This window comes from Rousettus aegyptiacus, unplaced genomic scaffold (assembly GCF_014176215.1).
Source record: "Rousettus aegyptiacus isolate mRouAeg1 unplaced genomic scaffold, mRouAeg1.p scaffold_m13_p_2, whole genome shotgun sequence".
Classification (NCBI taxonomy): Eukaryota; Metazoa; Chordata; class Mammalia; order Chiroptera; family Pteropodidae; genus Rousettus; species Rousettus aegyptiacus.
The window spans coordinates 162,369,548-162,397,183 of NW_023416295.1; the positions used below are offsets into that span (position 1 = coordinate 162,369,548).

The window sequence follows — 27,636 nt, forward strand, 5'->3', positions numbered from 1 at the left end:
GTGTGGTCTTGAGGTAGCTCGAAGACAAGGCTCTGCTTGAGGAGTGAGACCTGCCTGCAACACGTGGCTGTCTTCTTCTCAAGATATTTGCTACAATTGGAAATGAAGTGAGACGAGAGGCTAATGAGCACACTGTAAAAACCTCTGAAGGGCAGATCGAATCCATAAATTTTCAGGTCAGAGGTGATAGAGATACACATGACTCTCACCTAAAAGCCTGGGAGGGATATTCCTGAGGAAGAAGGGCCAGAAGTTAAATATGAGCTATGAAAACTATAACCCACCTCAGCCTCTGTCTGCACTGAGGTTATCAGCTCTTCACTGTGTCTGCCTAACGGAGGCAAGGGGAACCCTTCCTGATAGAAGGCCCTTCATCCGGATCCTTATAGTTCCTTTATACACAATATCCAGCATGAAATAAAAACATTCTGGACTGGAAAGAATAAGGAAGATGTGTCTTTTAATCAAGAAGAAAAACTAACAATAGAGGTAGACTCATAAATGATCCAGGTATTAGAATTAGCTGATGAGGAATTAAAATTTTCAACATGGAAAAGTAATTAGAAGAAAAGATGGGCAAAATAGATGAAAAATTGGGGAATCCCAAGAGAGAATTAAAATCTATAAAACAGAACCAAGTAAGAACTGTAAAAACATCATCTAAAATTACAAACTCATTAGATGAGTTTATTAGTAGAATGGACATAGCATAGGTAGCATGAGTGGACTTGAAGATAGGTCGTTAGAAAAAAATCAAACTAAAGCAAAGAGAGAATAAAGAATAAAAAAGCAAAGGAGGGGAGGAGGACACAGAAAAAGAGGCTACATTTTGCCTGTTTGGAGTCCCAGAATGAGAGGAGAAAATTGGATGGAAACCCTGTTCGAAGATAAAATGATTATAAGTTTTTTCAAAGCTTAATGGGTCCTTTCACATCAGGTTGTAGTTAGAAGTCATGGGGAACAGATGTAGGGTTTCTTTTGCTAATACAGAGTTGCCTATGAGTTCCAATATTATGAACCTAGCAAACAAAAAATGTCCCAGAGTTCTTTGCGAATCCATTTGTAGCACAGAGAAGTACCACAGAACATAGATTGTAAAGCTTTGTTCAAGAGCAGTGCTGTCCAGTAGAATTTTCTGTGGAGACGTACCGTATTTGTGCTACTGTTGTAGGTGCTCGTCACATTTGGCTAATGAGCACTTGAAATGTGGCTAATGCAACTGAGGAACTGGATTTTTAATTTTAATTCATTAACTACATGTGGCTGGCATATTAAAGAGTTGCAATTCCAGTGGATTGATTAGAGATACCCACAAATGCAATAACTAGAGACCCGAAATAAGTAGAGGAAATGGTGCCATGACCATGCAAAATTAGAATAATAGAATTCGAATAAGCAGTGAGAATGGAAGAGAGCATTTCTGACTGAGCAAACAACCTGATGAATGCATTAGATTGCCATAATGTATAAAGCCACTGTGTACTGGCTTTATAAATAAGTGAATAAATAATGTGGATTAAGGAAAGTGTGGCTTTCGTGGTTTTAAGAAAGTTACTTTTTGTAAGGCTTATTGTAAGGATAGGTGCATGAGAACCAGAGAAAAGTGGAATATTTAAGAACTTGAAGGGAATGGTGGATATAATGGATCTTAACGACTTTAGTTGCATGGTTCTCTGTGTTTATATGTGATTTAGCTTTCCTCTGCATGTATATTTCTCGTTTCTGTACCAAATGGTTTCATTACTTTTTTGAACAGAGTTTACTCTGTACATGTTTTTCTGTCTCAAAGTTTTTGTCTTTTCAGTGATTTGGCTTTTTTTTTCCCCCAGTTTATTTCTCTTATTTCTGTATCATGTAGTTTTCTTACTCTCCATTTAAAGAGTAGAATCTGTTCTGTATGTCTTTTTCTACTTCCTAGCATTTGCTTTCTTGTGTTTGTTTCCTCATACCTTCCACTTGCATACAAGTCTAATTTTACTTAATTCACTTACCAAACGTATATTAAATGCCTCCTAGATACCAAGGTCTGTCCTAGGCACTGGAGATACATCAGTGAACAAATCAGACACAAACCCCAGTTCTCGTGTACAAGTCTTTCTCAAATATTCGTGGGGTCAGGGTGCAAGAATATAAATGGAAGCCCCCGAACTACTCCTCCACCCCGTCAACCTTGGTTCTGTTCCATACTCTTAGGGACACTCCACCAAGAGGTGTGCACACCCACTCCCCATCACTCTTGCTGGAAATAGTCATCCCTTGAGCCTAGAGGAAGAGGCCAGTGCCATCCCAGTGCCTAGGACAGTTCGAATACGGAATTCTGAGGTCCCAGGTACTTGGAACAGGATCTAAAAGGGGAGTTATTATCTCCTAGTGCTCATGTCTGAGGCCCTGTGGATTCCTCACCTTGTGAGGATAGGAGGGCCACTAGTTAGTTGCCAGACTAAGGGTTTTGTTCATGAGCTTACATTTGAGTTGAGAGAGGCAGACAATAAACAAAACGAACAAGTGAACTATGTGGTGTAGTAGAAGGTTATCAGTGCTATGGAGTGAAACAGTTGGGAAGAAGAATAAAGAGAGCGTGTTCCTTTGTGTGTGTTTGGTTTAAAATAGGATCATCAGTAGATGTCTCTTTGAGAAGGTAACATTAAGAAAAGACTTTGAATGAGTGAGCAGCACTTTTTGTTAGAATGAAAATGGGATGTTTGTGTTAGACTGAACTAGACATTCAATTAGAAATTGAATTCATTTTGGCTGGAGTAATGAATTTGAGTACCTGATAAGTGTCTAGTGTTATACTAGACAGACATTTTATATCCTTCATCCTAATTAATCCTTGCTCAGCTCTAGAAGGCATAATTTTCCAGACCATACAGCTAGTAAGAAACAGAGCAAGGGTTTATATTCAGGTGTAAGACTTCAAAGATTATGCTGTTCCTAAAGAGTAAATAAAGGCACAGTAATTATAATGTGGAGTCATAAAAAGGTAATGTTACTACTTAAGTCAAAAATACTGCTATTTAGCAGAGTAAATGAAGTTTCAATGATGGAAGGATCCTTCGATATATTTAAAAATTCATATCATTATGATAGCAAATCTCTTTTGAAAATATGATAGTGTAAGAATGAAAATGAAATTTAGAGTATTTATTTTTAGTTACATATTTAATAAGTGTGTAGAGAATAATTTCCTTTTTCAAACTTGTCGATCTATTTATTGGTATAATGGGGGCTTAGAACTTTCATTTTCTTATTAATATAGCTAACTGAGAATGTCTTTGACTTTTCAATATATTTGACTCATTCTTCTTAATTTAGCTGGAGTCAGGCTTTCCTATGTGAAGTACTATTTTCCTCAAACTGGGAACCTACTAATAATTTCAATTTAAAAAGAACTTGTGGCAAAAGGAGTTTTCCAATTCTTGGCAAGTTTGAAGTTCATTGCAATTTTACTGTGGATAGAAATCTTTCCAAAGGGGGGAAATCACTCTACAAAGGAAAACTTTCAATCCTTTTCTCTCATGTGATGAACATAAAATGATTTTAACAGCCATGTATGAATCTGGACATTATTCTCAGTTGTTTAGTACTTCAAAAGAACTTTCAAGAGGTAATTATATTGCTTATTTGTGATTCCAAATCAAATACACAGAGAGATTTGGAAGATTTGCAGCAGGAATTAATCTCAACTCTATGTAGCCAATAATCTTGTGCAGAAAAATTCAGCCTTTATGAACAAGGGAAAAGCATTCTTTTTTAAGTTATAAATATAAGCCAGTGTAGCTTGTATTGTTTTTTAATAACTAAAATGAAGATGCTGATTGTAAGGTCACTTTTTGAGTTATATTCCTAGAATCATTTTAGAGTTGGCCTGGTCCTAAGAAGTGTTAATTCAACAGGTTTCTTACTCTATATGTTGTCATATATGTTATTGCATTAATAATTGCATAGTATCTACATAGATCTCTAGAGTTTATATAGCCCTTTCATATTTTTAATTTCATTTAATCTGTACAATTTTGTGAGATAAATATTATTCCTGTTTATGTGTGGATGAGTGAGAAGTTGAGAGGTTTACCCACGATCATCTAGTTAATAAGAGTGATAGGGCCAGTATTAGAAGCCAGGTGTTTTGACTGCAAACCTGGTGCCTTTCCCATCGTATCATTGGTTTTCATGCAGATTTCTTAGCTGGACATTACATTAGTGCCTCCAATCAAGTTCATAATCAATTAAAATCTCTTGATCTTTTTCATGTGATTTTTAAGTCAGTTTCTCCTCATCCTGTGCATCTGTAAATGATATTTTGAACTTAAATACAGGACTTTGTTTATTCTCGTTCATTTTCATCGTATTGTTTTCTACTTATGGTTCTAGCCTTCTGAGGTCTTTTCGATCTTGATTTTGTTATCCAATTTATTTATTATTCCTTCCAGCTGTGTCAAGAGCAAATTTTATAAGTAGAATGTCTTCATGATTGTAGAAGCTGTCCGGGTACTATCTTTAGTATGCTGTGCACCTATCACATAGTTAGAACTTAATAAGTGGTAATTAATAAACACTTTAAAATGCTAGATGAAAACATCTTTTATAGAAAAAAAAGAAAAAATAAAACCCACATATAATGTTTTATAAAAGAAAAAAAATATCTTCAATATAACTACTCCCAGTTTTTTCTTTTGGACATAAATATTCCAAGATTACCATAGAATTATTATGGTACTCTTATATTTTGATATGCTAATATATAATATTTTCATAGTAAATAAAGTGGTTAACTATTTTCCTTTCATATCCAATCCCATTCTTAGTATTTTAAGAAGCTATTGCATTGTAACCCTAATTTTCTGAAATTGCCCTGTTGTCACTAGGGCTAGAGAATTTCTCAGTGTGGGGTTTGGAGAGTAGAAATCTAGTTGAAATGAAGTCTGTGGAACTTTGTGACTATTTACATAGCAAAGAAAAGTTTTTACTTGATGTACGTTAAAAATTAAGAAAAATAACAGCTTTCTAAAGAAATTTTTGTTTATGCTAAACACGAGGTTGAGAAAACATCAGTTCTCTGTACTAAATATAATTATTGGATTTTTATTTGGTGTTTTATGGGTGGTACTGATGAAGATTTTGTGGTGAGAGGTTAAAGTCTTCCAAGCCACCTGTCACTACCTGGGTACTATGGGAGTCATCCTAGCCAGCCACTTGGCATTCATTTGCCTTCATGGGCTTACCATACTGTGTATAACTCTTTGTAAGCAGTAAGTTTATAATTCTCTATAAGCAATAATTTTGGTGAAATGAAGAAAAAGTTATGTAAAAAGATAATGTCAACAGTATTGGTTTTGTGGAAAATTTTTAGATAACTTTACTATAATAATGATGTGATGTAATATAAAGTTAATTTTATTAACAAAATTCATTGAGTAGCTTTGTCAATTGCTTTAATTTGGTATTTATGGAATTAATAAAGTCCAGAAAGGGCTAGTTAAAACCTTCGATTATATTTCAGAGCATATCATGGTGGAAACTGTATAATAGTAGCTGCATTCGTGTGGATTTATGAAGATATGACTTTGTAGTTCCATCCATTGTTGAGCCTATTCTATTTAACTTTAAAAAAAATAATTTTGATTCTTTACATTTTCACATTTTTTTCTGTTTCATGTATTTTTGTGCCTAAATGGAAGAGAACAAACTCCAGTGACCTAAATCTTCAAGCAAATTAAACATGATTTTTAGTGATCTGGGAACTGGAGGTTCTCATAGATGTCATTAATGAGAAAGATATAAAATTTATCACCCAGAGAAAACTTGCTTTTATGATTAGTTGTACTGGAGACTATTCTAATTTCTTTTAAACCATAGTGAATTTCATTGCTGTTATCTTTGCAAACAGCTGAGTGAGTTAATGTAGTGATACCTCTGAATATATAGCATACGACTTCTGAATATATAACATTTGACTACTGAATATATAATATAAATTTGTGCTGTTTTAGACTTCATGAACTATATCAATATTCTGTAAGTAATCTTTAGCATAATGTAGTTATACTGTAAAGTGTTAAAGTCCTCTTATTCAATCATTTATTTGATATTTAAACTTTGTTTATTTCTGATTTAGAGAAATCTCCCTCTTATAACTGAATGGCCTTACACATCAGCTGTAACTGTTGAAATTTGCATTATCTGTATAGATTACTTTGTTCTAAAATTAATTTCTACCTCCAAAACAACTACTAGTTTTGTGTTTTCAGAATACATTCCCAAAACTGCTTTCTTGGCATCCTTTTTAGTGGTTAAGAATTAACTTTAGCTTTCTAATTTCCTCTTCTTTATGATGTTTGAAGATAAATGCAAGAGTATGTTTTAGATAGTCACCCATTAAATTACTTGGTCCAGTCTTCCTAGAGTGACTATTTGAATCATCTTTCTTATTTTCCCAAATATTTCCAGTTTTAATCAAGAAACAATGCCTTTCAGTCACCATTTTGTTTTATCGTTGTTCATTTCCTTGTTAGTTTTCTATTTTTGTTTCTTTTGCCCTCTCTTAGTTCCCTTTTTCATCTGAGCATTTCTCTCTTCCTCAATTTCTGTAATTTTGAATTGATGTTTTTGAATTGTTAAAAATATGAAAAATATACATAAAACTGGTATTACCAAAATGAATAAAAATGCTAGTTGTAGCAATGAATGAATTTGCAAACTTTGAAACATCAAGGGTTAAAAGTTCTCAGTGAATAAATGAAATTTTGAAAGGAAATTTTTATGATACCTTGATTGCTGTAGAATTTCTATCTAGGTGAAAAAATAAAAATAAAGAATAAATTGCATATTTTCTTCTTTCTTCTTGTTACCAGATGAAGCAAACCTTAATTAGATCCCAGTTTTCTTGTACTTACAAAGATGAATGCCTGACAAGCAGGAATACATGGAACAATGTTAATATAGCATCAAAGCCATTGTGTGTTCCTCACATGGAAAATGGCCTTTCTGGTAATTGATTTTATTTGAGCAATTAAATAACAGTTTAATTCTAAAGTACTAATTGGTTTTAACTCAAGTAAAACCAGATTTTTTTTCTTGTAAAGTATAAAATGTGAAATGTAAAGTTTATATTTTTAAAGCCTTTGGTTTACTTAAAAAGTTAAACCTAAGTGCAAGTTTATAGATATGAATAGGACACAGTTTGATTTAACTAAATGGTTTTAAGAGATAACTTGTTGCATTTAAGGATTAAGTCTCATGTATTCAAACAAAGCAAATAATTTGTTGTTTATAGGGATAAAAAATGATATGGTAAAATAAAAAGTAATGTAATAGTAATATAGCTGTATTTGTTAATCATGTAATTTATAGCATTATTTGATGGCAAATCATAAATTTTTGACTAGTCTTTAATTGGTTTTTAAGGTTATTTTAAAATTCTCATGTGTAATAATACTAAATATTATATAATTCCTTCCTCTTTTTATCTCGCATAACAGAAGGTGTAAATTCTTCTGTTGAAAGACCAACATTTGGAACAAGATCTGGAAATGTTCATCTGGACAGAAGTAAAAATGAAAAAGTAGAAAGAAAATCAAGTAGTCAAACAGGAAATAAAAGCTCAAAAAGGAAACAGGTGGATTTAGATGATGAAAATATTCTCTGTGATAATGGAAACGAACCACCTCAACATAAAAATGTTAAGATACCTAAGACATCAAACGATTTGCAGAATAAATTGAATGGCAAACTAGCCAGAGTAACAAAAAACAAGTGTACCGCCAAGGACAAATTGATTACTGGCCAGACAAAGTTAACTCAGTTTTTTAGACTGTGAATTTGCTTTTATGTGCTTTAGATTTATGTATATATAAAAACATCCATCAAAGACATTTCTCAATTAAGAGATGGTATAAATTATGATGCCTTATCATGTAAGCTTAGTATGTTAAGCATTGTTTAAAAAATACCACTAAGTCATAACTATGCTGAACATTCACAAAGTTTAATGCACAGATAAAGCATATCATTTAGGTTACTGATATCTCTGAATACTACTTCCTTTTAAAACAGACATTTAAAATAATACAAGTCATAGGAACATTAAGGGCTTTCTCCCCACAGGCAATCAAGTGATTTTGTTTTCTTCTGAAAAGATGATGTGGGCCAACAGGTATCATCAGACTTGCCAGCACGGTCGATAGACTCTCCCCAGCATACATCTGAGCACTGAAGGAAAAAAAAAGTTTAAATTGTTTAAAGGACTGTTATTATCACACAAAATTTACTAGAACTAAAAGACTGGATCTAATGTATCTAATTCCTAGTAAATAAAAATTATAATAACTACATGTTTTTTTAATTCCACATATTTGGCAAGGATCACTTAATATCAAGTGTAATTGAACCATGGTCTTATTTAATTTTATGATTGGATTTCAATTCAGTTAAACTCAGATTTCTGTTTTATGGTTTTTAGATATAACAATTGAATTTGAAAGGACTACTCACTGTCAAAATCTCTCCTTCCTATAGGAAATTTAGCTGAGTTTTCTTCATCCCCCATTTCTCTCTTTTCTTGTGTTGATTCAGTATTCTGAACTCCATTCTCAGCTGGAAAAGCTACAGATCCTTTTAGTGCAAGATAAGGTTTTCCAGCCAGATTCAGTGGCAGACCATGATTTAAGAAATTATGTTTGGAGCCTGCGTTCTGTAAAGAAAAGGTTTATTTGTGTTTTAGCTGTCTTTTTGAGAATGGTAATATAATACAGATGCATAATGTTCTTATTGATCAAAGGTGCTCTGCATTGATTTGCCTTTTTAAAAATACCTTAGATACAAGGTTTTTTTGAGGCAAAAACCTTTTGGAAAGGAGTTGTCCAAAAACAACCCGGTATGTATGGAATTTCATCAGTCTTAATGTATATTTTGAGTATTTGCACATAGCTTCTGTTTATAAAAGTATTGACTTTACTTTCATATGGTTCACAAAAATCATTCAAATATCCATTGAAATAAAGGACAAGTCATATTACCACTTACCTTTGAATTTTTGGTTTCCTCATCGTTCATGAAACTGCTATCATCATTTTTATATTGTTCCGGGATAGGAGCAACGGCTGATTTTTCTGCAGTATCTTCCTTCTGAAAGGCTTTCCCCAGCCTAAATGTGTTAAATACCATGTCATCTTCTAAATTTCTTATGGACTTGGATGCTGAAAGGAAAATGCCTTGAGAAAGCAAAGAAAAAGTTAGTATTAATACATAGGAAGAGAGACTCATTTTTGCCATTCTTAGTTCGATGTTTGCATCGAGTCAAGGAGGTGTAAAATGAAGACAATTTCTCAAACTGCTTCATAAATGATTCCTACCTTTTTATATATTTTCCAGCTCGAATAGAAAGCACTTCAAGACAGACTTTCATCATTTGAGAAATGAGTAATCAGTTAGAGGCTAACCTTTTGTATAGCTGCTAATACCTACATTGTTTCGGTTTTAGTGACATATTGTTTATTTTGAGTGAATTTTCTCAGAATCTGATTACAATCTTTTGTAGAATGCTTTCTGTTGAGAAGATTATAGTCTCTTGAAAATGGATTATTATTAAGGAAGACTACAGGATGTCAGCCTCTCCATATTCTTATTGTTCCCTTTTGTATACTTAGTTAAGATTAAAACTAAACTTATTTCACTTGATGATGATAAGGATAAAAGTTTTATTTACTGTTAATCCTGATTAAATTGAAATAATCTTCAAAAAACATTTTCTTTCATAACCGCTTGACAGAGTCTTTGGTGAGTCACGTGTATAATATTCTGTCAGTGTCAACAAAAATTCATTCATGCTACATCTAAAATTGACCTGACAGGTGTGTTTTATCTCTGCACTTACAAAGGAATGTTACTGATATTTATTAACGAATTTAGCAGTTAAATAATATTAAGTTCATGAAGAGAATATTTATGTGCTCTATAAAAATTTGGAAGATGATTATGTTATACGATTTTAAATTAAACATTTCAGAGTTAATTTTGTAATTTTAACCCCACCAAGTAAAAGAACACATTCTTGTATATTTATTTCGGTACATATGTGCAAGAGTTTTTCTAGGGTATGTATCTAAGTATTGAATTATTGGGTTATAGAGTACATGCATGTTTGGTTTTACTGATACCAAAGTGTTACAGAATAGTAGCAACCAATTTAAGCTCCCACTAGCAGGGTATGAAAATTCCCCATTGCTCAATGTTCTTGCCAATATTTGGGTATCTTATTCACCTTTTAATTTGTATTTCTCTAATTACCAAAGAGGTTGAGTCTATTTTTGTATGTTTGTGAGCCATTTATCTTTTCTCTTATGTAAAATGCTCTTAAAAAATATTTGTTCATTTTCTATTGGGTTGTTTGTCTTTTCCTTATTGATTCATGGGAGTTCTTTATACATCTGGATATTAATTCTTTGTTAGTTATATGTACCCTGAGATCATTAACATATTTCTGTCTTCTAAAAGTTTAAATGTTTAGACTTTCACATTTAAATTCTTAATTTATCTGGAATTTTGTGTGTGGTATAAAAGAGATACAATTTTACTTTTTTCCAAAAGTCCTTACACGTTTCTTGAATGATTCATCCTGTCCCCACAAATCTGCAATGCCATCTCTGTAGTATATTTGGTTTCTATATATATGTGGGTGGGTCTTTATGAACTGTTTATTCCACTGCAGGATCTATAGTCTTATTATAACTTTAAAATAATTTTTGATATTTGCTAGGACAAGTTTTTCAACCCTCTACTCACCCATCAGGTTTTCTTCTGCAGCAGTTCCTTGGGTATTACTCATTTCTTTTCCTTATAAACCTTAATATCAACTTTCATGTTCTATGAGAAATCTCAATGGGATTATGACAGAAACTGCCTAGGTTCTATAGGTTGCTTTTGGAGGAGAAGTGACACCCTTAAGATAGTTTATTTTTTTTATCCATAAACATGCTTCTTTTCCATTTTTTTAAATCTTTAATTTTTTGATAACATTTTATTGTTTTCTCCATAAAAGTCTTGTATATCTTTTGCTGGAAGAATTATAATTCTTTATAGTTAAACTTATTTTTAGTTATTGTAAATGGTATCTTTAAAAAAAAATGACCTTTTCTAACGTTACTGCTGATTTGTGCATGTAATTGGCTTTTGTGTAGTACTCATATATAAACTTCTTAATACAAAATAGTTTATAGATGTATTAATTTGGAGGGTTTTCCATGAAGACAAATGACATAAAGTAAGTATTTCTATATTTGTATGTATGTGTGTGTTTATCTGTGTGTCTGTTCTTGTGTGAATATACACTGACCAAAACTTCCAGTACAGTTGGAAATGGAGATAACAGCTTTGCAGATTTACTGATTTTACAGAGAATGCTTTTAATGTTTCACCACTGAGCATGATGTTGGTTATAGGTTTTTTATAGACATTCTTTATAACTTGTTCTCCTATTTCTGGCTCATTAATAGTTTTTCTCATGAATTGTTAATGTTATTGAATACTTTTTTTGCGACTATTGAGATGATCACATCATTTTTCTCCTTCAGTCTTTAATAAATGAACAGATTTTTCTCATGTCAAATCAACCATGTGTTCATGACTCAAACTTCTAAAAAAATATTACTGAATTCAATAGATTGATCTGTAATTTCCCTGTCTTATATTGCCTTTGTCTGGTTTGGCATTAAGGTTGTACTAGCTTCATAAAATGAACTGTGGAAAACAAGGTTTATTCCTTTTCTTTGCTCTCCTGTGAAACTATTTGGACTTGGTGTTTTCTTGGTGAGATTTTTTTTTTTTAAATGATTGATTCACTTTTTTTCAGTTACTGTAGGAATGTTCAGCTTCTCTCTTTTTTTAGTTCGTTTTAAGAATATGTTATTGTAGAATATATCCATTTTACTTGTTTTCAAATTTGCTAGTAGAAAGTTAATAATTGTCTTCTAAATATTTTAAGCCTCACTCCATCTCTAGTCGTATCTCATTCTAATTAGGCTTATTTGTGTCCTCTGTCTCTGCCTCTCTCTTCTCTGCCTCTGTCTTTTGGTCAGTCTTGCTAGAAGTTTATGAATTTTGTTAGACTTTTCAAAACTCTAATTTTTGGCTGTGTTGATCTTCACTACATATTTTTTTTTCTATTTCACTAATTTCTTTTTATTTATTTTTTTGAGGTTTATTTTGTTAATTTTTTAAACTTTTTAAATTGGAAAGATAACTCAATATTTAGACTTTTTAAATCAGCATTCGAGGCTATATATTTCCTTTTATGTATTTTTGCTAGGTTCCACAATTTTGATAGAATATTTAATATTTAGTTCTACATTTTTATAATTTTCATTATTATTTCCTCTTTGACTCATCAATTACTTAGAGAGCTGTTTTTAACATTCCAAATATACAGGAATTGAAGTTTTGAGGGAGAGGGTACCGAGTTCCTGCTAACTAGAGTTGTTGTCAGAAATCTTAGCCTATAGAGTATTTGAAATCTGTGTAAGATTGAATAATATGTAACTAATTTTCAACTGTTTTTGATGTACAGGTAGTAATTTCATATGATTCTTCATATAGATACTTACCTATAATATCTTCAGTTTGTGTTAAAAGTTGTATTTATTTTTGAAAAGAATATGTATACATTATTGTTGAGAGCAGGGTCTATATCTGTCCATAAAATGAAACATGCTAGTATGTTGTTTACATCTTGCATGTCTTATTGATTTCTTGTCTCATGAACTATCAGTTACTGAAATATTTGCAAATCTTTCACTGTAAGGGTTTACAATCTAATTCTTTTTATAGTTTGCAATTTTTGCTTTATTTATTTTGAGCTTCTGTTATTAGGATTTTCAAATTGGAAATAGTTTTGTTTTTCTCATAAACCAAACCACATATCATGACCCTCTCTAGCTTTAATAATGTGTCTGTCAATATCACTTTTTCTCTATCTTTATGTTTTAGATGTGTCTATTGTAAATATCGTGTAGCTGAATTTGAATTTGGAATTTTTAGTCTGACAGTATCTTTTGCTCAGATAGTTTAGTCTACTTACATTTATTCTGTTTACCGAATTACTGAGATTCAATACTACTATTTTATTTTGTGAATTTTATTGTTCTAATATGTTCTCTCCTTCCTCCCTTCCTTGCCTTCTGGTTTACATTTAATCTATTTTTTATACTTTTAGAGGATACCCTAAACATTTTAATATCATCTTCAGTTATTTACATTTAAAGTTAATAAGTATTTTTGTCCTCGTCCCAGATAATGTAAAGACCTTAGAATCTTTAACTTCAGTCACCAGTATTTCTAATTCATATGGTATTATTTCCTAAAACTTAAGTTCTAGTTTTTTAATAAAACAAGTTAGAGATTATTTTGTTTTATATGGTTACATTTTTTCAAATTCATCTACTTTTTTTTTCGCCATTCTTTTTTACAGCTGAGCTCTTCCTTTCATAGCCATATATCTTTTTTTCTGAACTACATCTTTCTCAAATATTCTAAAATGCTACCTTAGTGAGGGTCTGTTAGTAGTAAACTAAAGTTTATTTTAATTAAATGTATTTTGCTGTTCTTGAACAATGATGTTAGTGACTATATAAATATTCAATTGACAGTTATTTTCTCAGTACTTTATTGTTTCAGTTTCTTCTGGTTTTCATTGTTACTGCTGAGAATGTAGCTGTTAGTTTTAATAACGATTCCCTTATAGGTAAACTCTGTATTCTATCTGACGGCTGTTAAAATCTCTTTGGCTCTGATGTTCTGTTTCGATGCGTCACATGATGTGTCTGGATTTCTTTTAAGTTATATTGGTTTAGATTCTTGAATCTGATTAGTGTTTCTCATAAATTCAGGAAAATTGTTATTTATTATTTGAATTTTGCCTCTCCCCTGTTCTATTTCTCCTTCTGGAATAGATAAATATCGGGCTTCCCTGCTCATATTATTCTCCATGTCTTTTAACCTCTCTTTCCTATATTCTCTTTCTCTTTGCTGCATTTTAAATAATTTCTTCAGAGTTATAGTCCAGTTCACCAATGCACTTTCACTTGTATCTAATCTGATGTTTAACTGTGTATTGAGCTTTTAATTTAATATCTTTTATTTTTAAAAGTTCTCAGTTCCTTTTCAGATTTGCCTAGTCAATTACAGTTTTTTTCTAGTTTTTATTAAGCATATTTTCAATCTCTTATTGTTTTAAATCTATAAAACACTTATTTTTAAATGTTGAATTTATATTTATATCTAATTTCAATATCTACTGTCTTTGCATATCTGATACTGCAGTTTATTATTTCTGCTGATCCCAGCTCATGGTGCCTTCATCATGTGTTTAGTGACTTTCCATTTTGTGCATATATTTATTGAACTGTATCCAAAGGAATTCTTGAAATTCCTGTGTTTGCTTTTGCCAGGCACCTGGAGCACTACCATTCTCAGGCCACTTTAAACTAAAATTTATGCTTGAGGTTCTTCAGGCCACAGTCAGTACAAATACCAAACTAGTGAGCATGCCTTTGCCATTAGGAATTCTTAGAACTATATGTATATTTCTCCCCATTCTCTCCCCATTCCCAGAGCCATTTCTGACACAGGCATGCCTCCTCCTACTAGCTGGATTTTTTCTAGTTTTATTCTTTATGGGGGTTCCAAGCTTTATTTGGGAGTTTCTAATTTGATTTCTTATCTAACATAGGTCCTGAGCTTTGCCTTTTGCCCCAACACATACGGGTCATTAGGCTGGTCACCAGGAATTTGGTAGAATCTCTCGGAGCACATGCTGTCTCTAATCCTTGTTAACCCCTATGAAATATCCTAGTTTCCCATAGGAAACCTCCTATGGTTTCGTTTATTTTACCACCAATTCAGCAATACTTTAAAAAGATGTGTTTTATTTTTTCTTTTTTTTTCTATAAAATATTTTTTCATCTAGCATTTTAAAGTGTTTTATTTTTATTTTTATTTTTTATTTATTGAGAGGTGTTCTCTATCCAAGTAGTCTGCCATATTGCTAGAGATGGACATCTCAATTTATCCTTAGTGGAAAATTCTCTCTGTAATGGAATTTGAATCATTTGCAAAAAATGTACATGTATTGCATATCGAATTATTTCTTTTTAGTTCTCATTTTATAGGGCTATATTTTAAGTCCTGAAATGATTCTGTTTAATATTCTAATTTCTGTAAATATATTTTATCAGAGATGGGCATAGTTAGCTGTTGATTCTCTTTGAGACTGTTTAAATCTTATTAGGCATATGTTTTCTGAGAGTATACTTATAACACTCTGAAATCCTCTCACTTCTTTGTTCATAGGGCTTTTTAAAACCTTTTAAATGTTCAGTTGTGTCCTGGTTTGTTTCTCAGGGTTTGAACCTGCTTTGAAGGTGGCTGTTTAATCAACAAAAGTCCTTGCCAGTAGTAACCTTTTTTCTTAGCTGCTATTCTGGAAGTGTAATAAATATCAATAATTATGTATTTTGTTTTAAATTTCCATTGGATGAATTGCTTTGGCTGATCTTCACCTGAAATTTGGACTGAATCCAAACCATTTTGATGGTTTAGAAAAGTTAGTTAATGTTTTATTTTGCTTAAATTGTCATAGCCTCTGAACATTATGAGGTTTTCTATAATCATTTAATTATGGAGGTTGTTTCCAATTTTTTTTAATGATAACTTTTTTTTTAATGTTGGTTACTCTGATGTGCAATGGAGCATAGTAGATTTCTTTTCCATTGATGCCGAAAATTAAGTGTCCCCACGTGGTAGAAAGGAACTTTGAAGAAGAAAAACTATTGCCAGATGGGCTTTGGGAGGTTCAGGAAACCTTGGAAAGGCAAAATGTTTATACAAAATGTGGTCTTTATTTTTTGAAGCTAGACTACTAACACCATATATTTGTAAATAACTTAATAGAAATTCTCTTTTCTCCAGGTGACATATTTTGCTATGTGATGCCAGTAAATTCAATGCAAATAAAATAGAGATTGGTCGTTGTTTTACTGAGAAACCTGAATTTCTTAATGGCTAACTTTATGAATCTAAAAGCCAAGATTGCTCACTTATACTAAACAAGAAAATTTAGAATTCTTTTCCAAATACATACAGCGAGTAACCCAAATAACTCCACCTAGATTCTACTTTTAATTTTTTACTCCACTTTTTATTGTGATCTGTCTGCCTTTCCCTCCCTAAATTACATGATTTTAATGCATTTCAAAATATATTACATACATCGGTGCATATTCCATTAAATACTTCCACATGCATATAATTAACCAGAATTTAGTATTTGTTTATAATTTTTTCTTTTAAGGCAAAATTTACAAAAAGTGAAATGTGCAAATCATAAGTGTACATTTGCTGAGTTACGACAAACACACACACACCTATGGAATCTAGATTCCTTTCAAGATAAGACATTGCCATCACCCCAGAAGTTTCTCTTTTGCCTCTTCATGGTTACTTGCCATCACTTCCCCACCTCCAGCCCTCACCCTAATTCTCTTTTGTGAGGGAATCACTGCTTTGGTTTTTTTGAACTATGAATTGGTTTTGCCTGTTCTGGAATCATGCAGTAACATAGTCCCTTTCGTAAGGCTTTTTTACTCAGCATGTTTGTGATGTTATGTGAATCAATGGTTTCTATCATTTTATTCTATTGTATGAATACATTACAATTAGTTTATCCATTCTCCTACTGATGGACTCGAGTTATATCCAGTATTTTGCTGTTATGAATAAGGCTGCTATGAACATTTTTGTACATGTCATTTTGTGGACCTCTTTAATTTCTTATGGGTAAATACCTAGGAATAGAATTGTTAGGTCATAGGATAGATGTATATTTAATTTTATAAGAAGTTGCCAGACTATTTTTCAAAATGGCTATACCATTTTACACTCCGGCCAAGAATGTCTTAGAGCTTAGGTTGCTCCACATCCTCTTCACCCACATTTGATGTCACTCTTCTTAATTCTAGCCATTTTGGTAGATATCTCGTGGTTTTAATTTGCAGTGCATGATAACTAGTGATATTGAGCACTTTTTCATGTGTTTGTTTGCTATTCACATGTCTTTTGTGAAATGTCTGTTTAAATATTTTGATCTTTTTTGGGGGGGAAGGATGTTTCTTTTTATTATTGAATTGTGACAATTCTTTATACATCATAAATACCAGTTTTTTTGCCATATATGTGTGTGTGTGCGCACATGTGTATATGTAGTGTCTCTCAGTCCATCTCCTGATTGTTCATTTTCTTACTGGATGTTTCAATGAATGGAAGCTTTTTATTTTGGTAAGACTTAATTTATCAGGTTTTCTCTTTTCATTATTACTTTTTGCGTCCTTTGCTTCCCCTCAAGACATGGAAAATATTCCCCTATACTTCCTCTAAAAGCTGTATGGTTTTAGCTTTTACATTTAGATTTATGATCCACTTCAGATTAGTTTTGGATGTGGTGTGAGTGTGGTGTGAAATTAAGCTCCTGTTTTTGTGTGTGGATATCCAGCTATTTAGTCACCACTTGTTGAAAAGATTTTCCTTCTCCCAGTGTTTTGCTTTGGTGCCTTTATCAAAAATAAATTATTAAAAGGACAGATTTACTTTTAAGCCCTCTGATTTGTTCATCGATCTAATTGTTGATTCTTATCTCAGTACCACATTACTGGAGTTTTATAATATGTCAGGAGTGTAAATGGCTTTATTTGGTTCATTTTCAAGACTGTTTTGGTATTCTATGTTTAAACAAATTTCATGTTTGAAATCACAGTTTATTTTCTTATCGCAGTAAACTTAAACTAGAATTAATAACAAAAATAGCTAAGACTATCTACAAGTGTTTATATATTAAGCAACACACTTTTGAATAATATGTGGTTTCAGAAAGCAATCACAATAGAAATTAGAAAATACCTTGAACTGAATATAATGAAAATATGATACAACCAGTGGGATTTAGTTAATGTGGTGCTTATAGGGAATTATATAGCTCTAAAATGTATGTTTTAGAAAATAGAAAATATTGAAAAATCAATGATCTAAGCTTACATCTTAAGGGATTAATAAAAGAAAAGAAAAGTAAACCCAAAGAAAATGGAATGGATTACTAAATATAAGAGCAAGAATAAATACAATAGAAAGCAATTATACAATAAAAAATTTGCCATAAGATTAATAAATCAATGACTTGTAGTAAGACTGATTAAAAAAAAGAAAGATAAAAAACACAAGTTTCTAATACCAGGAATATAAAAATGGGACATTGCTACAGATCTTATAGACATTAACAAGATAGTAAGTGAATACTATGAATAACTTTTTATTCTGTCAATTTGACAATTTAGATGAGATGAGTCAAGGATTGGCAAACTTTTTCTGTAAATGGCTAGATAGTAAATATTTTAGTCTTTGTGGACCATACAGTCATAGCTACTCAACTCTGTCACTGCAGCATAGAAACAGCCATGCACATATATATCGATTGGCAGTGAAACAATAAAACTTTAGATAACCTGAGGGCCGTGGTTTTCTGACCCCTGGAATAGAGAAATGCTATAGAAAAAAAAAAATAGTTTCGAGACTGGCACTAGAAGAAATCGGAAATTAAAGCATTTTTTATATCAAATAAATTGAATCCATAATTTAAAACCCTTTGTCACAAAGAAAGCTCCTGGCTCAAATGGCTTTAGTGGTAAATTCTTCCAAGCAATAATACCAATCTTATGAAAACTGTCAGAAAATAGCAAAAGAATAAAATAGTTTCTGTGGTAGCTTTGTAATGCATTGACATGCCTGAATATCATTTTCTAAATTGTCCTCTTTGTATATTTCTCGTTGGAGTGGGCCATTAGAGAATTCTTGGACGAGATGTGGGGGCCCGAAGTGTGAAGCTGCAGCCGTTTTGCAGCTCGCACATGATATCGCTCATCTGCCAGCTCATCTGCTTGACTGCAGGCAGCGGTAAGGCCCACAACTGCTCTGCCTTCCCCCTGGATCCACTTTCCGTTTGCATCACTCCTGGGACGTGCATATGTGTAGTTCTGCGATAAAGGGCTCTCCTACAGGACATCCATACCGATGTCAGACACGTCGAGATCAGATGTGCGTTTCAATCTGTCCTCATTTGTTTCAGCTTATGCTTTTCAATTCCAGCTTCTTGTTCTTGTTCTTTCCTACTTTACATCCATCTTTACTTCCGCGCTGCCTGCTCTGTGGACTCCAGATGCAGAGGGAACAATCTGGAGACTGCTCATTTGGCTTCCACAATTGCATGACATCAAATCCCTGTAACAAGTCATGTATATGTCTGTGTATATATGTGAGTGATTCTGCTTCTCTGATTGAATTTTGATACATTTCCCTACTCATTTTTGTGAGTTTGGCATAAACTTGGTACCAAAACCTGATAAGGATATTCAAAGATGGGAAATTATAGGCCCCAATCTTAGATATAAAAACCCTAAACAAAATGTAGAATTCAGTTGTATGGAAAGGATTATATTTCATGATCAGGTATAGTTAATTTCAGGAATATAAATGGTTTAACTTTCAAAAAGTTAATGAAATTTACCACATTAAATGACTAAAGGAAAAAAAAATATGATCATCTCAATAAATGCAGAAAAACACAGTAATCATCTGTGCCAAATGCAAAGAGGTGAATAAGAACTGAGAATGCATCTTTGATTGGGCCATGTGGTAGTCATTAGTGACCCTGATGAAGTTTCAGTGACAGTGGTAGAGACTGAACCCCTATATGAGGGTTTTAGAAAGAATGGGAAGAGAATAAGTGGAGATGGTGAATATAAGTGATATGCCTGCAATTTATGCTGAGGAATGCAGAAAAATCGGGCTGTGGAAAGAATAGAGTGTGGCGCCAAGGGAAGATTTCTATTTAAAGATGGAAGATACAGCACAATGATAATGAAGGGAAAGAAAGGGCATTGCCGAATCTGTGGGACTCAAGTAACAGAAGGTTTTACATGCTATTGACAGTGTGGAATAAAAAAGACATTCATTCTCCTTTTGAACCCTAAAGTGTGTGTGGTGGTAAGATCAGTGAAATGGAGAATGCTATAAGGATGTTTATTACCCAGAAGGCACAGTGCAAAGATTGGAGATGGAGGACAGAAGAAGCACAGAGCTGTTTGGAGATGAGAGTGGGGCAAATTGATGACCAGAGTGCTCACATTTTGACGGAGAACAAGAACAAGGTATGTGGTGAGGTGGATTTGGCTGGCAAGAGAATGTCCTGGAACTTCCTTAGAAGGGGTGGTGTTTCTATATGTGTGTGGTGTTCGCACAGTTGGCAGGGAAGGGTAGCTCCTGGTGAGCATTTAGGCCAATCAGAATTCAACAGTGGAATTAGGAGGTTACACTTCTGAGAGACTTTGAATCTGGCTGATGAGTTGACTCCATGGGAAGAATCAACTTTGAGTCTGTCTTCAGTTTGAGGGCTCAGAGGAGCTTTTCAAGGCTTCCAGTACCTCGGCTTGTAGGGCATGTTAGAGAATTTTCATGGATATGGGGCCCATCTGAGAATCATGGAGGTTGTAAGCTCTTTGGTTTTGCTCCAACAATGGGGATGGGTAGGTACCTTCTCACCATGCTCAGTCCAGTGGATTTGTGGGATAGTGAGTGGGAGATGTGGGAAGTTGGTGATGTTCTACTGGAATTAGTCCAGTGAATGTGAGACGGTTATCTTCAAGCTTTGTTCCACTGTTGCAGTGGTTAATTGATTTAAATATTTATATTACTACAATGTGTATTTAAATTATGGGCCTGCTTTGCATATGGTTTTCTCTTTAATTCTATAAAGGTTTAAATTCATCTCTGTCTATGAACACTAGTGGACTGGCTGTTTCCCTGAGTATCATTACTGGATGGCATGTTGGCTATTAGTGTTATATAAGCAGAATTAAGAAACTTGTTTTAAGAGCTAAATGAAGAACCTGTTTTATTGAATTATACATCACCAGTTTTTAAAGGTTAGATTAATATCTTGAAAATTGCTTTGAAATCTTACTGCCACAAATTAGGATATAAGTAGCATCAAAGAGTTACATGAACATGCCTGAGATGTTTGTAGCCAAATTTTTCACTTGCCTTGCAAAAATGATTCTTGGATTTTTGTTTTGATTCTTAGCAATTTTGGAGTTATCTGATAGCATGCTTCCAAAATAACAATCTGATGAAAGTTTTCAACATTGGGTTACCAAAAAAGATTGTTATATTTTATACATTGATTCATAATTTCAGGTTTCTTTACATATGGTGAATACTGCATTGAGTCTTCATATTACATGTGTTAGGAATCTTATGTTTATACTCTCATGGCTGTCTTCAGCCCTCAGATGTTCCTGATTATCACACTGAGAACTCTAGGCTCTCAAAACATTTTGAAATGCAGTGGTTTTTACAATATAGGATAAATATGAGATTCATTTGTTCTACATTTTCCTTTGTAATAGAGACTGGATCAGATGGAAGCATCTTGCTGTTGGTATACATGCCATGTTTTTCATTCTGTGTATATGCACAGTGCTCTTTTCCGCTGTCACAACTTTGTTTACGTTATTCCTGCTCTTAAAGTTCCCTCATCTTGTGCCTTAACCCATCTAAATTTAAAATATCCTTCAAGACCCTTCTCTTTGCGGCTTTTCCTGAGTATTATAGTCAAACCCCTTTCTCTCAACTCCTACAACATCTGTAATACATTGTCATCCTATTTAGAAAATAATTGTTTCTTATATTCATTAGAATGTAATTAATATTATATTCTATATATAAATATTATGTATAGGTCCTGTATAGCTGCAGGAGCTTGCCTTGTTGGCTTCAATTGTTCATTGTTTACTGTATCCATACCACCCATGTAACTTTGCCTTTTCACTGTGGGGAGGGTGACCTGCCCATTCCTTGACTCTGACCTCAAGCAGGTGACTTCCTTTAACTAATGAGATGTTATATCATGCAAGCAGAGGCTTGCACCAGTCTTGCTCATTGGGGATTCCTTGGTGAACTTCTGCCCTCACCATGAGAACATTCCCCTGCTAGCCTGCTGCAGAGACGGCCATGTGGAGTGGAGCCCCAGTCGCCACAGCTGAAGACATCCTCGTTCAGACATACGTGTAAACACAAAACACTAGAGCAAGTCCTGTTGAGGTCAGCAGAGCTGCCTAGTGGACTCCCCGCTGACCCCAGAAGCACAAGCTGTACACATGACGTTTTGTATGTGCTTGCTACACACCATTATTGTAGCAATAAATAATCAATACAAATGTCCTACATGGACTGGTCCACGCCTACCTCTTTCATCACACTTTCTGTTCCTCTGATATGCCAAGATGATTTTTGGCTCCAGATCTTTGCCCTGTTCCCTCTGTCAAGAGATTCCTCTTCCTAGTACTCATATGCACATTTACCCCTCATTTGCATGAGGCTCAACTTAGATGTCATGGTTTCTAACAGTGCTTCCTGGATGCCCCTTCCTAAAGAGCCTCCTTCCCAGTCATTCCCTATTCCATGTCACTGTTTTTCTCTACTCTGCTTATTATTTTCTAAAATTCTCTTAATCGTTTACATGTTTACTGTGCATCTCCCCCAGTGTCCATGAAGGTAGGGACTTTGTTTACCTTTTTATCCCCACTCTGAAGAACAGAGCCTGGCACATAATAGACTTTCAACTAATTAAAGATAAATGTGTGAATCATTTTTTGTTAATCAAGAGAACAGACAGTACAAGGTATGATCGGCTCTGGAATATTATATAGAGCATTGCATTTCCTGTGGCCGCTGTAACATTATAAAACTTGATGGCCTGAAACAACAGACATTTTTTTTCTCATACTTCTGGAGGCCTGAAGTCTGAAATCAAGCTATGGACAGGGCCACGTTTCCTCTACAGGCTCTAGAGGATTCTTTTTTGCCTCTTCTGGCTTCTGGAGGCTGTTGGCATCTCTCTCACATGGTCTTCTCCTCTGTGTCTATCCTCTGTGTGTCTGTCTGTAATAATCTCTGCCCCTTTCCTAACAGGATTCATGTGATGGCAGTTAAGGCCCACCAAGATAATCTGGAAATATCTCTTCATCTCAAGATGCTTAATTTAATCAGATCTGCAAAGATTCTTTTTCCAAATCAGGTTTCATTCACAGTTTATAGAGATTTGACATGGATACTTTTGGGGGCTATATTTTGGCCTACCACAAGTATAGATATGATCAGCTCTAGCAAGTGGGAGGCAGAATAGCATAGTTTAAGAGCCTGTGCTGTGGAGCCAGAGTGTCTGGGTTTGAATTGCAGCCTTGCCTCTTGTATGCACATGATCATGTTACTTAACCTTTCTGTGTTTGTTTTTTTCTCCTGCAAAATTCAGATAACAATAGCAGCTCCTTTGAAAGGTTGTTGTGAGAGTGGCTACGTAAGCCCTCAGTAGTTCCTGGGACATAGTACGTGTTCAATAAATGTCATTACACTTGTAAAGAAACACTTACTGAGCATTCCTGTGTGCCTAGCTTTATTCTAAGAATATTTCACACCTTAGCTCATTTCATTCTCACAACAACCCTATGAGGTAGAGACTAAGCCACATGTTCAAGGTCATATCTCTCGCTAGTGGAGGAGGTAGGATTCAAACTCAGACATTCTATCTCAGGAGTCTGTGCTCTTAACCACCTCATATATAGATGATGTTTCTGCTGTTGTTTTAAAATAGTTGCTGTGAGATTTCTATTGGCTATTAACATTTCCTGGAAAACCAGAGGTTTCTGGGTGACATGGGTTACTGAGGAATAGCTGTGAAGCTTTATAGCCTTGATTTAACTGGACTTTCCTTTTGATAATACAGTAGCTTATTAGTCAAGACCTTTTGTGAAACCTTTTTACTGGTAGATTGTGGAGGCACCCACCCCCTCTTTAGAGATTTAAGTATGTAGAATCATGCTTAACAAGCTAGCCTCTTGTTTCTCATCTTACCCAGTGTAGCATATACTTGACACATGTCTGTTGGAAGCAGCTGCTTATTGATCATTTGTCGTCGTGGCAGGTATCCATGTAATCATCTTTTAACAGGTTGTATATATTATGTAATTAAATAACTAAAGCAAAGTCCTTTGTAAGATTGAGAATTACCGGCCTTCCAGTCATTAGAATGTGCTGAGGGGAGGGGATTTTGTCCATTTTGTTCCATTCACTCCCACCCCCACGCCACCCCCTCCATTCTCCCAGCAATCTCTTTTCAATGGTGCATCCAGAGTAGACCTCTGAAAATGCAAGGCAGATCAATTCACTCGTTGATTCAAAAGCCTTTGACGATTTCCCATAATTCGTAGAATCACATTTCAGATCCTTATATTTGTCTCTGAGCCTCTCTTTGATCTGGTGCTCTCTCTGACTTTCTGATCTCTTCTGCACTCCTAAACTTGCCCTCTCTGCTACAGACACATTGGTCTATTTGCTAATTTTTGAACTCCTGTTTTCTCACCTGAAACTCTCTTTCTTCAGGTATCTGCTGGCTTGCCCCTTTACCTCCAAGTCTTGTCTCAAAGGTCACCTTTTCAGTAACGTCTTCCCTAGTGAGCCCTTTCCCTGTGTGCTGCAGCCCTCTTCCCTGCTTTCTGTTTTCTCAGTAGAATGTAGGACCACCTGACGTGCTCTATACTTTACTTGTTTCTTTGTTGACTGGTTATCTCTGTCCACCAAAATGTAGACTCCATGAAAACAGGGATTTTATCAGTTTGTTCGTTGTTGTATTCCTAGTGCTCTATATAGTGTTTGACACACAGTAAGCACTCAATAAATATCCTTTGAATAACTGAATGACTCTTCTGCAGTATGACTGTTCAGTTAGCCATCCAGCACTGTGTGGGCTTGATTATGATCTGCCTATTTAACACTGTTATGGAGATAGCATTTCCGTGGATTTATTTGTATTCTAAATATTTGATTTTGTTATCTTAATTTTTAATATGTACTTGAAATGCTGTTAGTGTTCTAGATAGTTAAAGATGGCTAAACTCTCTTCTCTCCTTTCTTTAACTATAATTTGGCAGAGTGGAATTACCTGGCAAACAACCTATTAACCATCTTTCTTGGATTTCTGTTAGTTCTGTATACTTTGGGGTGCAGTGGTAATGGAAAGTTATAAGTTAGGATTCCCCATTCTCTACTTCAAACTCCAAGAAATTATTTTTAAAATAATTTTTAAAAAATTTTTAAAAATAATTTAAAAAAATTTTCAGTTATAGTTAACATACAATGCTATATTAGTTTCAGGTGTACAACATAGTTATTATATATACCTATATAAATCACAACATGATCACCCCAATAAGTCAAGTGCACCCTTGACACCATACATAGTTATTATAATATTATTGGCTATATTCCTTATGCTATACTTTCTATCTCCATGACTATTTTGTAACTACCAACTTGCACTTCTTAATCCCTTTTCCCTTTTTCACCAGCCCCTCAAACCGCCTCCCATCTGGTCACCCTCAAAATGTTCTCTGTATCTACGAGTTTGTTTCTGTTTGTTTTGTTCTTTAGATTCCACAATTATATGGCATTTGTCTTCCTCTATCTGACTTATTCCACTCAGCACACTACCTTCTAGGGCCATCATGAAATACTTTTTTCCATCCCTTTACTTTCAGTCTGTGTGTATTTTTTAATCTAAAGCAAGTCTCTTGTAGGCAGCATATGTACGCGTCTTGTTTTCTTATCCATTCAGCTACCCTATCTTTCGATTGGAGCATTTAATTCTTTTTCATTTGAAGTACTTGTTGACAGATATGTAGTTATTGCCATTCTTTATTTAGACTATTTACACATGTTGTTTTCTTCTTAAAGAAGTCCTTCCAACATTTCTTATAATTCTGGCTTGGTGGTAATGAACTCCTTTAGCGTTTTTCTTGCCTGGGAAGCTCTTTATCTGTCCTTTGATTCTAAATGATAGCTTTGCGGAGTAAAGTAATCTTGGTTGCAGGTGCTTGCTTTTCATCAGTGACTATTTCCTGCTAATTCCTTCTGACCTGCAAAGTTTCTGTTGAGAAATCAGCTGACAGCCTTATGGGAGCTCCCTTGTAGGTAAATATTTGCTTTTCTCTTGCTGCTTTTGATTCTCTCTTTGTCTTTAACCTTTGGCATTTTGATGATGATGTGTCTTGGTGTGGGCCTCTTTAGGTTCATCTGGTTTGGAACTCTCTGAACTTCCTAGGGTTGTATGTCTGTTTCTTTTCATCAAGTGAGTATGTCTATTTTACTCATCATTATTTCTTCAAATAGGTTTTCAATTCCTTGCTCTCTCTCTTATTCTGGTATCCCTATGATGCCAATGTTTGCACACTTGATGTTGTCCCAGAGGCTTCTTAAACTATCTTCATTTTTTAGGATTCTTTTTTTCTTGTTGCCGTCTGATTGGTTGTCCTCTGCTACCCTATCTTCCATGTCACTGATTCAATCTTCCATTTCATCTACTTTGTTGATTCCCTCTAATGTACTCTTCATCTCAGATATTGTATTCTTCATTTCTGGCTGGCTCCCTATTATGTTTTCCATCTCCATTTTTATATTTTTTATCTCTTTGTTAAAGTTCTCACTGAGTTCATCTACTCTTCCCCTAAGTTCCTTGGGAATCCTTATAACCAGTGTTTTAAACTCTGGATCTGGTATATTGCTTGTCTACATTTCAGCAAATTCTTTTTCTGGAGCTTTGTTCTGTTCTTTCACATGGAACATGCTTCTTTGTCTCCCCATTTTGGCTGTTTCTATGTATTAGGAAGGAACGGCTCCTAAGTCTCCCAGTCTTAGTAAAGTGGCTTTATGTAATAGGGTGCTGTGGGGTCCCTTGGCACAGACCTGTGAGGAGTCCAGCTGTAGGCCAAATTCAGCTGCAGGCCAAGTCCAGCTGCAGCCTGTGCACCTCTGGGGCCATCTGGTCAGAGTCACCAGGTGATCCACATATGTCTGACACCCGTGCTGGGTGTATAGGTGCGTCAAGGGGCCAAGTCTGAAACTGAGGCTGGCTGCCACTGGTGTGGGGCTTGGGGCTGCTCAGCAAGAGGTACGGAGCATGCAGAGGCCAGATACTGCTTCTTTGGGTTTTGTGAGGCTTTGAGAGATTTTATGAAAGTTCTTAGCAGGAGCCAAGACAACCCATTTGTGTGGAACAAATCACTAGAAGTGGCTTGGGTGGGCCCACTAGTTAAGAGAGGTGGAGTCTCAGGAATCCCTTGGGCAGAGCAACTTGTGTTAATCCAGGTTGATGAAGGAACCATGGCTTCTGCCTTCGTCTCTGCCCTGGAGTCACCCGCCCCTCCAGGCCTCATCCTGAAGCCAAATAGCTCAGAGCCTCCCCGTAAGTCCCTGGTGCCCCTGGAGTGGCTGCCCCAGCACTGGAGCTCAGAGTGTGCCAGTCCTGTCAGTGAGTAAGGCTGGGCGGGGACCCTTTAAGAGGAAGGTCTCCACTTCCTGCCACCCTCCGTCTCATGCAGCCACAACCTCTGATTTTCACAGCCAGAGGTTGTGGGGACTTCTCTTTCCAGCAGTGGAACCCTAGGCTGGGGAGCCCAGTGCGCAGCTGGCACCCCTTAATCCTCAAGTGGG

The 27,636-nt window shown here is 34.7% G+C and overlaps 2 protein-coding genes and 1 long non-coding RNA gene across 5 annotated transcripts in view; 2 read left to right on the top strand and 1 right to left on the bottom strand.

The window, feature by feature from the left end:
* LOC107501164 (PARP1 binding protein) overlaps positions 1-9,023 on the top strand; it is a 45,319-nt gene extending 36,296 nt beyond the window's left edge. For 2 of the 3 annotated variants that reach the window (XM_016127052.2, XM_036237364.1), the window contains 2 exons: positions 6,855-6,990; positions 7,482-9,023. In XM_016127052.2, the coding sequence (XP_015982538.2) occupies positions 6,855-6,990; positions 7,482-7,819 (474 nt within the window). In that variant the 3' untranslated portion in view covers positions 7,820-9,023. Of the gene's footprint in view, positions 1-6,854; positions 6,991-7,481 lie in introns of those variants that run through there. The other variant, XM_016127053.2, reaches the window with a different exon arrangement.
* PMCH (pro-melanin concentrating hormone) lies at positions 8,486-9,322 on the bottom strand. Its single transcript, XM_016126989.2, has 2 exons — positions 9,025-9,322; positions 8,486-8,692 (listed from the first exon to the last, which is right to left on the bottom strand). Exons 1-2 carry the CDS (start codon positions 9,271-9,273, stop codon positions 8,486-8,488), a joined length of 456 nt encoding a protein of 151 aa, XP_015982475.2. The 5' UTR covers positions 9,274-9,322.
* A 4,889-nt stretch (positions 9,323-14,211) lies between these two features.
* Positions 14,212-27,636, top strand: part of LOC107501165 — a 38,485-nt gene continuing 25,060 nt past the window's right edge. The window contains exon 1 of the long non-coding RNA XR_001594695.2: positions 14,212-20,243. This is a non-coding gene — a long non-coding RNA (uncharacterized LOC107501165). The remainder of the gene's footprint in view (positions 20,244-27,636) is intronic.